The 11572-nt window shown below is 43.5% G+C and overlaps 1 protein-coding gene across 1 annotated transcript; it reads left to right on the top strand.

The window, feature by feature from the left end:
* The first annotated feature begins 233 nt into the window (after positions 1-233).
* Positions 234-9896, top strand: cbx4 (chromobox homolog 4 (Pc class homolog, Drosophila)). Its single transcript, XM_008416782.2, has 5 exons — positions 234-628; positions 739-782; positions 1457-1522; positions 4557-4623; positions 6253-9896. The coding sequence occupies exons 1-5, from the start codon at positions 560-562 to the stop codon at positions 7672-7674; spliced, it is 1668 nt and encodes a 555-aa protein (XP_008415004.1). The 5' UTR covers positions 234-559; the 3' UTR covers positions 7675-9896.
* The last annotated feature ends 1676 nt before the right edge of the window (positions 9897-11572 follow it).

The following is an 11572-nucleotide window of genomic DNA, read 5'->3' as shown; positions in this document are numbered from 1 at the left end:
ATGAGTGTAAGTCAGAGGAATTTAGTTTCCAGTTTATTTTAATAAATAACGGCAACTGGAACTGGGACCAAACGTAAAAAATGTGCTTTAGGACACATAATCCAGCTCTGGACAAAACGAATATGTTACTGTGGATTTTTCTTTTTTTCTTTTGTGCACTTTTCTTCAGATCAGGTGATAAATTTTGAATTTCAAATCACGTCGACCGTTGAAGTCCAGCTTTTGGATAAAAACAAAAAACAAAAAAAAAACTACAACCTTTCTGCAAGGTCTTCACCCATCTCCCCTCCTCCCGTCCTGACGTCACTGCACGAAAAGAGCTGCTTGCAGCGGCACCGCTGTGAATATCTCTACGCTCATTGCCAGGACCGAGGAGTGTGCAGAGAGAGGAGGAGAGAAGGTGGAGGGAATACCGTCGATTTTTCGGATCCAACTGGAAAACTACCGGGCGCGCACGGCGCGGCACGCACCGAACGGAGGGCATTTCAACATTTTCGCCGCGCGTCCCCCTCTCCTCCCCTCGCCGCCTCACTGCGATCGGATCGGACCGGAGCCGAGAATGGAGCTCCCTGCCGCCGGCGAGCACGTCTTCGCGGTGGAGGGCATCGAAAAGAAGCGCATTCGGAAGGTAACAGYGGGGGGAAAAGCGACGCGTGCACTCCGTCGAAATGTTGCATCTGCTTGAATCCGAGCCTGATCCAATTTTTTTCCCCCCCCTCATCAACACAACCATCTCAGGGCAAGATCGAGTACCTGGTCAAGTGGCGCGGCTGGTCTCCAAAGTAAGTCTGAAACACGCCCGTCAAATTGCACCAGCGCAGTCATTAAACAACAAACCCAAAACATTATTAACGAATGCAAGTGTTGCACCTAGTTATGAAGGGCGTTGCGCGCACGAATCCGCGGGTGTTTATGTGAGTGTGTGTTTCAGTGGATCCGCGGATGCCTTCACTAATTTATGCGAGGGAAGGGGTTGGGAGGGGGGTGGGGGGTGGCAGACACAGCCATGTAATCCCGTTTTAATTATTTCTGCTCTGCCAGCGAATTTACGAGACATAGTGGTGCTAAAATGGCCGACTCGATGTTGGAGCTGAAGGAGCGTTTGGATAATACATACACACACACACACGCACACTCACACACATTCAATTTATGGTTGATTTTTTTTTTTCTTTTGCCTCTGCGGTTGGACATCTTCATTGTTTTTACAATTCACCCTGGAAATAAGACACACACACACACACACAAAACAACCTATCAGCTGATTCAGGGGATCATTTGTATCCAAAGGATGTTTCTGTTTTCGCTCTGTCCCTGCTTCACCTGTCCAAGCACTGTTTGAAGATACGTGGAATGTGTCTGTGGGAGACATGTGCGTGTCAGTTTGAAAAAAGGAAGTTTGCACGTGACAGCCCAGCAGCTCCCTGACAGTTGTTGGCTCCTCTCCTCTCTGCAGGTACAACACATGGGAGCCGGAGGAAAACATCCTGGACCCGCGCCTCCTCGTCGCGTTTCAACACAGGTGAGCGACTCTGTGCACGGAGGTGGATTTCGGACCAGGCCGCAAAGCCTCAACTTCAGCCATGACCATATAAGGGCACGGGAGGAGGGGCGATGTAATATCTCAACCTCTCCCCACCCCATCCTCCTCCTCCCCCCTACTCCCTGCTCTCTTGCCCAGGAGAGGAAGGTGGGGTGGCGGAGGGGTCTAAATACAGCGGATGTAATGGTGTGAATTCCCAAATCAAGCTATTTGAAGGAAGGACTGGATCTGAGGGACTAAGCATGGATATTTGATATCAGAGGACCCAAAACAGAAGTTAATTAATGCCCAACCAATGCCAGTGGGTCCTGATGGGACGTTTTAATGGAGAAAATGAAGTAGGAGAGTATACTRAAAAATCCTGCTAAGGCAGATTCCCAGGTGGATCAAACTACAATTTAGATGCCTTTGTTTTTGCATCCCAGGTGGTAATTTAGGAGGTGATCTGCACTGGAGGGCCTAATTGAAGGACAGCAGTGTGGTTGTTTATTATGGCTTTAACAGGAGGAGGAGATGGCAGTGGCGCCAACGCATGAGAGGAGAGCAGGGGTTGACTAAACAGTCTCATCTTTAAAAGAGATTCAGGGGAGAGGTCAGGCAAAGGGTTGGGACACACATTTATTCATTTAAATATGTTTATTGTTAATGATTTATTTCTATGTTACTTATTTGTGTTTCGTATGTCCATCTGTCACTCATTCCCAGCTGCTGGCTTCTCTAAATATGACAAAAACCTGATAAAGATCATTGCGTTGCAAATTATCAACCAACGCCTTAAAGCAACCAAGCCTATGCTGCTTTGTTTGGACACCAAAGTACAGGCAAAACTAAAATCAAGTGATAACTTAATTATAAGTGGCGTCCATCTAGCTAGTCTCTTGTTTTCGCTTCTGCTTTTTGTTCTTTCAGTAACAGCCCGACCTGTCATTGACCTTTGTCACAAATCCTGTGTTTTTTTCCCCTGCCATCATGCAATAGCAGTTGTGATTGTCTGTCACTCACTTCCCTGTCTTCTCTAAACGCATTTCATGTCTATCCGTCTTTGTGCAAAACAAATATGGGTAGAAATAAATGCCTTCCCTATAAATATGACATCATAAAAAAAATTGCTGATGCTGCACAGCAACCAGACCCACTGTACTCTGCCCACGCCAGCAAGACACCAGACATTAAAAGAAAAAAGATCCTCTCCCATCTGGACACCCATTTCGAAACTTTCTGGTGCTGACCTGGAAGTGGGATTACCTTGAACCGCCCCCTGATATAAGCCTTGACTCAGCATGTCAAATAGAGACTCCCAMCCGCTGTCTCTATTTGACAAATTATTCACAACTACCTTTCAGAAGATAGCATATCTTTTCTCCAGATATTTGCAGACAGAGGTCACAGCCTCAACACAGGCCTTAAAAAAACAAACAGAATCTCTCGAATGTTGCTTTCAGAGACCAGAACGTCAATTAACTCAAATGCMAGTGTCACTTAATCCTGCACAACTGCATATCGCGCCGACCCATGAGGCCTCTGACATATGCTCCCTCTGTAGGCCAGCAGCCTGCTCAGGGGGCCGAGTGAAGACGCGATGGCTGGGGAAAGGAATTCGCCTTTCTGAAAAGGCTAATTGACACACACAGCGCTTCTCAACGCTTCCAGTGTACGGCTCTCATATTCCCCCGCAGTCCGCCTGCCTCCCCTGCCTGAGTGTATAGCTGTGTGCTGGGATGGCTATGGAGAGCTGCCTCTGCACTCTCTGTTTCTGCGTGTGTGTGTGTGAGTGTGTAGCGGATTCCTCTCTGCTCTCATCGGATGGGGGGAGGGTGGACCCGAGTCTGTAATTGCTAAACCTTGTGTGAATAGGGGTCACCCCGTTAGACAGCGTTTTCCAAATTGCGCACATTACAGCGGTGGGGACTGTTTATTGTGACGATCTTCTGGCAGCTCTGATCGTTTGAACATCTGCAGCACGAGGCCGACAATGAGGGTGGGTGTCGGAGCGCGCCTAGGGGGAAGCATATTTACAGCTGGCCTTCGCCCACCTCTGCTTATTTATGAGCCGATGCTGAGTCAAGGCTTATATCAGGGGGCGATTTCTTGCACATGGGGCTGTCCTTGATCTGACCAGTTCTGTTATAATAACAAGCGACCCAGTCCCTTCTCATTGGAAACGGTTTTGAAAGGTTTTTCCATAGACTTTCTGTGCTTTTTTTTTTTCACTGCCATGTTTACAGTGCAATCCAAAACTATTCGTATTCCTTAAGTGATGTCATGTTTTGTCACACTAAAACTGCAAACCTTCATGTTTTATTTGGATTTTTCATGTAAGAAATATGTGAAGTATGTCTCTACTGTCTTCGGATATCTTGAGGACGAATTTTCTTGTGCGTTCCTGCTGTAAATATATCTCAACTCTTTCAGATTTRGAATTTCAGTTGGATTTCAGTTTGGGCTTTGATTGGACCATTTTAACAGAGATACGCTTTTATTTTTTTTTGTAGCCTCTAACAGCTTTCCTCCAAGTATGYCCTGTCTGTCTTCTCATTAACTCAATTTTCCTTGTCCTTGCTAAAGAACAGATGTACACACACCATGTTGCTGCCACCGACATGTTTCGCAGTGGGAATGGGGTGCATTCAGGCTGTTTTAATTTGGTCCATCTAAAAAAAAAAAGAAGAAAAAAAAAAAGGAATAAAATACATTAAATTTGTGGTTGCAGCATAAAATGTGGAAGATTTCAATGGCTGACTGTCAGAGGAGGAAGGGTGGACGTTTCAAAGACGTCCTCTAATTGAATTTTTTGAGGATAATGAGAATATGGAATGGGCTGATTACCATGGAGAGCTATGCAAATAGGGATCAAAATGCTTCACAGCGTTTGGACATTCATTACTGCTCCGAATCACAGCTCCACTTTTGACCTTGAATAATCGGTGGAGGAAAACCTGCCGTTTCCCATAAGGTGTAATTAGATTTTGAAGGTGTCTGGTAGTGCTCACATAATTATCTTTTCTTTTCTCAGAGAGAGGCAGGAGCAGATGATGGGATACCGAAAGCGGGGGCCGAAACCAAAACATCTTCTGCTTCAGGTATTTTCTTGATGATTCATCACCACACTGTGGAAATAGCCTGACTACTTAAACCACTTCAGCGAGTTTCACTTTGTAAGCGGTTCGAGAGAATAGGAGCACAGTCAGGTGCGCCACACCTGCTGTCAGCGTGCTTTTCTTTAAGTGAAGAAGAGRGTGTGGGAGGTAGCCCTCCACAGTGGATTTATCTTGTCACAAACTGAAACTGTGAACCTTGTCTGAGGTTCAAAACATGCTGCTCGAGTTTACTCGATTTATCTGCTGGCTTATTAATTTTCATGCAAAGCAACCATGCAAAACCTGGTTTTTACCTGTCAAAGTGAATATAAATCTTCCTTTTTGCACCAACTGGTGTTTGCAGGAGGCTTTCTTTCTTTTATGTCATGTTTTGGGACAAAGAAAGGACAATCCTTTGACTCTCTTAGCCAAAGCATTTACAGCAGTGCTTTTAGAGCCAAGCATGATTATATATTTCGAGTCCGTCCCAATTGCTGTGCAGCATTGCTCCCGAAGAGGCGTGCCACGTGGCCGGCAATCGGRGGCAGAGCGTGACATGTCTGGTGGCACTTGTGTGACCTGGAGGTTGCAGTTCGGAGCGTCTTGATCGTTCCGCTGCAGTGCCCCTCTGACAGCTGCGGGGTCAGCCAGGGGTTTGGGGTGAAAAGGGGCGTAGGCTTTAAAATGAGTCCTGATTGGTTGTTTTGCTCTTGCACCTTATTGCATGGGGATAATCAAGCAGTTCCACCTGTAAAACAGACTTTATTGCATTCAAACCATGAAAATGTTGCATCATGTTCTTTTGCATATCGAGGGTGTGTAGTTGTAAAGCACCTAGTGCACAACAAAAGAAGATTATCTGGGATYATTTAAGAGATTAGTTTATAAAAGGCATTAACATGAATCATAAATATGATTTATGCAAGGTGCATGATCATTTCRGCAATTCGCTATTTTAATATGTTATGGCAGAAATCTGTGTAAGCAGGTGGTTCTGCTTTTGATGTTTGGTTCATTTGCCTGATGGGAGCAGATCAAAAGGTTCAAGTTCTCTGCAGGGCATGCCTTCTATTGGTTTTTCGGATCATCAKWTTAGGGAAAATGGATGATTTTAAAGATAAAATATGAAAATACAAACAACAAMAAAATAGATAAAACTACTTTTCAGGCCTCTCTGGGATTGTTCAACATATTGCATCMAATTAATGATTTTAAAGGGTAAAACCTAAACATATGAAGTGTATAGAACAGATGTGATGGATTYCATAGACTCCAAGAGACTGTTTAGATCCCCTYACTATTCTTTGCAGAACCCACTTTTTATTGTGAGATTATTCAACAGATTAGAGCAAATAAAGGGTGAAATAAATGGTGAAACCCAGAAATGAGAAATACAAAATGGAAAAATAAAAAAATATATGAAATGGGAAATCACCTGTTCATCCCCCCCTCACCATCCTTTGGCAGTTTTAGTTTCTCCCATGTTACAGATGAGATACGTTGAGGAGGCTATTGTTACTATTTTCTTTACATTTTTKTGTCTGTAGTTCACATTTTTCCAGAGGTTTTGTCAAATAAAGGTGTCAGAATGTGGGTAGAATRATTAACCACCCTCTCCTGTCTTCCGCTAAGGTGCCATCATTTGCCCGGAGGTCAAACATCCCAGCGGGACTTGAGGAACCRGTCCAGGATGCAGAGGGAACCTTTAAGTCAGATCCCGTCCAGCGTCCTCAGCCGCAGCATTACCAGCTGAACAGCAAAAAGCACCATCAGTACCAACCCAACAGCCAGGAGATCCCTGCCGACGCTTTGAACAACAGCAAAAAGAAGTTCATCTACCAGCTTAACAGCAAGAAGCACCACCATTACGAGCCCGACCCACACATGTATGATGCGCAGGTTTCGAGGCTGAAGGAGGTGGTCAAAGTTCAGGAGACAGCCAGCAAGCTTGCGAATCCCSGGTGGAACCTACCTTTGGCCCTGCAGCAGAAATGGATCCGGAACAAAGACACCGGGTGCTTGAGCAAAGTCAAAGAGCTGGCGGTGGAGGTGAGGAAACCGGTTAAAGATGCGCAAAGTGAGAATGCCTTAAAGCCCAACCCTAAGGAAGCTACTCTGCCCAGCGCTGTGAGCAGCAAAATGAAGATAATCAAGAACAAAAAYAAGAACGGACGCATTGTTATTGTCATGAGCAAGTACATGGACGGCAACAAGGTTCACGGAGTCAAGGATAAACACAGGGAAACATCAAGAGACGAGAAAACGGAAWGTTCAAAAACACAAGAGAACAATCCGCCAYCCGGGGCCAAAATGACTAAACACCCGGAGAATGGGATTCCCAAAGAGATCTGTAAGGGCAGCTCCGTATCTGTCGCGGAGCATCCCTTGAAGTGTTCCCCCAAAGACAGACATTTTTCCAAACCATCTCCGAGCACAGCTGAGGAATACAACACCGAAGTGGCCCGTGGCCAGGCGGATTTACCGGACGACTTGCCCCTGCAGCTGACGGCCAGCTCCCCGCCAACGTCTTGGACTGCCGACACGGCCATCCCGACGCCTACGGCCGTCGACCAAATCCGGATCCCCTCGTTCCCCTGCGACCGGAAAAGGAAGCTATCGGATCCGGTGGAGGACAGGAACGTTGGTAAAATTCTCCTGGCGTCCAGGAGCTTGAGCGTGCCGACCGCTGCGGTCACGCCACCTCAGGACAAACCCATGGACCTCCACTGCAGCGTGGCGCGTCACAACAGTACGAGCGCGACCTACRACGCGAACGGAAGCCAGGAGGAGCCGATGGACCTCAGCTGCCCTAAAAACAGGAGGCGGGTGGAGGCGGAAGTCCAGCCGCCGGTGGWAGCGGAAGTCCAGCCGCCGGTGGAGGCGGAGCCTGCAGTTGAAAACACACCTCCTGCCAAGGAGAACGAGCAGAAATCCTGTGAAAAATCTCCAGAGGAACCTGCGAAAAATATCTCCCCTTTTATGGGGAACATCATCATCACTGACATCACRACAAACAGCCTGACAGTCACCTTTAAGGAATACGTTTCTTTCTAAAAGAAAAAATGAAAACACACACACAACAAAAGGAACTCCCAGCTTCTTATTGGCTGATCCTGTGAATATGTGCATATGTAGAAAAAAATTAAGAAAAACACAAGAATTTTGTACATATTGAAATTTATAATTTATAAGTCAAATCCAGTATGTTTCCTATGACATTTTATACTGTAACTCCGATGTGATGTTGTAGCCAAGAAAGTGCCCTCGACTATTTGAGCGAATGCATCACTCTGGTGGGGGATTCTCCACCAAAAACAAACAAAAAACCTTTGTCATATTGAGCTTAAGGAGGGAACTATCGCTGTTTTTTCATACTTGTACCAAACTTATAACCTGAGATATATGAAGGTTTATACATGTTTCGTATTACTAATATCTGTTCATGTCGGTCGAAGAGAAGATTTGTGAGTGGACTGCGGTTGCAGATCGAATTTAAAGCACTTAATGCATTTTCATATGTTTTGCTTGTGTCACTGCCGTTGGAGAAACAGTCACAGATTATTTTGTTGCTGTARTAGACAGACCCCTTATTGTGGCTCGGCATATTTAGTTTTGTGTTTTGTTTATGGGCTGTTTAAAAAAAGGAAAGAAAAAAAAAAAAGTTACTCGCCGTGACATGCAAATTCAAAAAGCGGGTGTGTCAGGATACAGTGTAAACACGAGCGGCTGGGCACAGACATGTGTCTGCACCTTCGAAGCAATCTGACTGCAGACTGAAATGAATCAGATCTACAAGTCAAACTTATCTACCTTAATTTTAGGAAATGCTTGAGGCGTTAAAGAGATTGCTTATGTTTTTTTTTTCCCAAGTGAGGTTCTTTAAAGTTAGTGTCAGTAATTGTTTGGGAAAAAAAAATATTTTATTGAAAGTTTGTGGAAAGGAGAATAAGTCTCGTCAGTGGTGGGGAGGCTAATGGTTCGCCTTTAGTTTATATTATCAACTTTAACTCTTCAAATGTTTATATCTGTAAGATGCAATGATGGTTTTTTTTAGCGGATATAAATTGCAACTTTTTAAAAAATGCTGTTAAATTTGTGATCTATTCTCAGCTTAGCGACTTCAATATTGCTAAACAATATCAGTCTGCCTTAGTTGTGATGGATGCAAATTGCAAAATTCACCAAAAAAGCAAATATAAGGGATTTAATTGAGTTGAGCCCCAAATTAAATTCTGCTAAGGTCCTGAGACATGGGGCTGGCTCTGAGGCAAAAGCACATATCTGTCCTAATATCCACATTTTTTAAGATTTATTATTCATCAAGACCCATCACAGACCAAATATGACTTGCAAATTGTTGATATTTTCCTCCTACTGTCCACTTTTGAAATTTCTTTATGACAGTGTGAACAACCATTTCGAGTTTAATTTGCTTTAAGTTGCAACGGTATGCAAAAATGGGAGACACATCTACCTAATTATTATCCTTCTACTAATCTTATATTTTATTAACTTTTTAACAAACTCACTGCTATGTGATCTCTTCCCAGTACCAGAAATGGAGATATTACTGATTTTAGCTCCTCAGAACCTCATTTTTTTTTTAAAACCGAATTATTCCTTTTAATATATTTAATCTACTCCCAAATCCCAGAGCTCCTAAAAAATGTCATTTATATATATATAAAATGGCTCCTGTTACTTGAGTTTCACTAAGTCAAAGTTTTGCTTTCTACTTCTTGAAATGCAAGAGCTCATCTCATGGTTTTATCTGTCAAAGCTCACTGTAATAATCTGAAAGCTACCAAGGTTGTTAATTACACAGACTAAATGGGACTTTCCAGTGATGTCCTGGGCGTCCAAGCCGTTTTGATTATTCATGCTGCTGATGGTTAAAAAGCTGTTGGATGTAAGCTACACAGCAACGTTTGAGTCCTAATGGCCTTTCCCGCACATTTAATGCAAATCCAGTCAGAATGCTAAAACAAAAAGGCTGCGTTGATGAAAATGAAGAGTGCTTATTTATTGACGTTAAAGTTTTAGTTAAAAAGAAAGAAAAAAAATAAAAAGCAGAATCTGCGTTCTGTGCTTTGTTTCCACCAAACAGTTTCATCTCGAGGGATTTTCCAGAGTTCCTTTTTGTTTTTCCTTCGCTTCGTCTTTGCACTCTGTTTAAAGTGGAAATGATTGTTATAAAGTATGCTGTATTGGCTGACCGTGTACGCCCGGCTCCCTGGATGGTATGTCTCACAATAAAGACGGAGATTTGACCTGTGGCATGTTGTCGTGCTGGTATTTGTAATCTTTGTTTGTTTTTTTTCTTCATTCTGCAGACTTTGGTATTTTCCCCGATTTCCAAAAAGAAACAAATGCACACGTGAAGCAAAAAAAAGAAAAAAAACCCCAGAGAACTAAAATAAAAAACAACTTGTGTTTATGAGGCTGAGCTTGTAAAAACAGATTGAGTTGCATAATCACAAACTATCCTGCACAAAGGGCTCTCTGTGTTGCATAACTGCACCGGTCACTCGTGTTATTAAAACCTCAGCTGTGCATTATTTCCCTACTTCGACTTGAACCCGAGCAGGAATGTAAACATCCAACACGATCGGAAAGTGGAAGAGGCCAGAAGAAGCGATTGTGTCTTTATGGAAGACTTAAAAACCTTTATGGAAGGTGAATAATCAGTCAATGTGGGTGTGCTTTGCAGGAAATGGTGCTGGAATGACTTATAATTATAATGTAGCCGATTCTTCCCGGAACAGTGGGTAAGTAGTTGTAAAAGACTGTGTTTAGGTGGCCTTTGTCACAGTGAGACAGCAGTTTTTTTGTTGTTGTTTTTTTCTTACTCCACAATATCGTCAAATGATCCTCACTGCAGGATCACAAAGCTGCTCCGAATGAACTGTAAAGGCTGACCTCTTCGTGCCTCAGCCAAATGTTGCATGGCCTCCGCAATAAAAGGTAGCTGAAGGCCTGGAGCCAAGAGTCTGCTCTCAGGGCACACAGACGGAAATAGTTTTTCTGTTGTTGCGCTGAACTGAGATCTCAGGCTGAAAGATTAACTGTTGAATGCATTTGCTCAGACAGAAAGGTCCTGGAATGTGTGCAAGGTGTCTTTTAGGAGGCGCCAATCAAAGAATGTTGACTTAGACAACTCAGACTGCTTTAAAAGGCAGACAGAAAGGACAAGACGCATGCAAAAGACTTGCAAAACGGCATCAATCATGGACATATAAAGGATGAGCAGGCGCCTCAGTTTCTCAGCAAACTGTAAATCATTCTAAACGTTGAGCGTTTTGGAAGGTCCGGTGAGTTTTAAAGTGATAAGATCCGTCTGGACTACTTCAGACAAACCTCTGGGATTGAAGCAATCAGGTCGTTCTGAGGAATCAGCAAATTATGCAGCTTCTCTTTGACCCACTAGAACTTGAATTCACACAAGCATGGTTTACAGTTGCACCAGCTGGTAATTCTGCAATTGTGGTAAAGTTGCATTCACTATTTCATAATTTAGAGCGAGCGTTGCGTTCACAAGCAGTTGTTCAAGAAGTATTAACTTGTTGCTGATTAGGCTACAGTTTACATTAAAAAGTTAGTGCATTTCATCTCTGTGAACTTTTCCCTGAAAAGGTCAGACTGAAGCACTCAAAACCTTGTCAGCATCAGGTGAACATTTTTTTTCCCAGAATCGGAATTTATTTTAAAAAGTAAGATGATCTTAATTTATCTGAACTGAACATTGTTTCCCAGCTGCTACTATAGCGATAGAGGCCACCTTATTTAAGTTTTCTTTCAGATTACAATTTTTATTCAAAGTCTTTTTCACCTTTATTTGGCTTTTTTTTTTTATCAGCTGTGCTAGTATTCAGCTCCGTCCATCAGCTCTGACCTGCTAATGTTTGGTCCCATATTGGACCCCACAGCATGATGCTGCCCCCACAAATTTTAT

This window comes from Poecilia reticulata, linkage group LG8 (genome assembly GCF_000633615.1).
Source record: "Poecilia reticulata strain Guanapo linkage group LG8, Guppy_female_1.0+MT, whole genome shotgun sequence".
Taxonomy (NCBI): domain Eukaryota; kingdom Metazoa; phylum Chordata; class Actinopteri; order Cyprinodontiformes; family Poeciliidae; genus Poecilia; species Poecilia reticulata.
The sequence above is the reverse complement of the archived record's forward strand: the minus strand, read 5'-3'. Positions and strand labels throughout refer to the sequence as shown.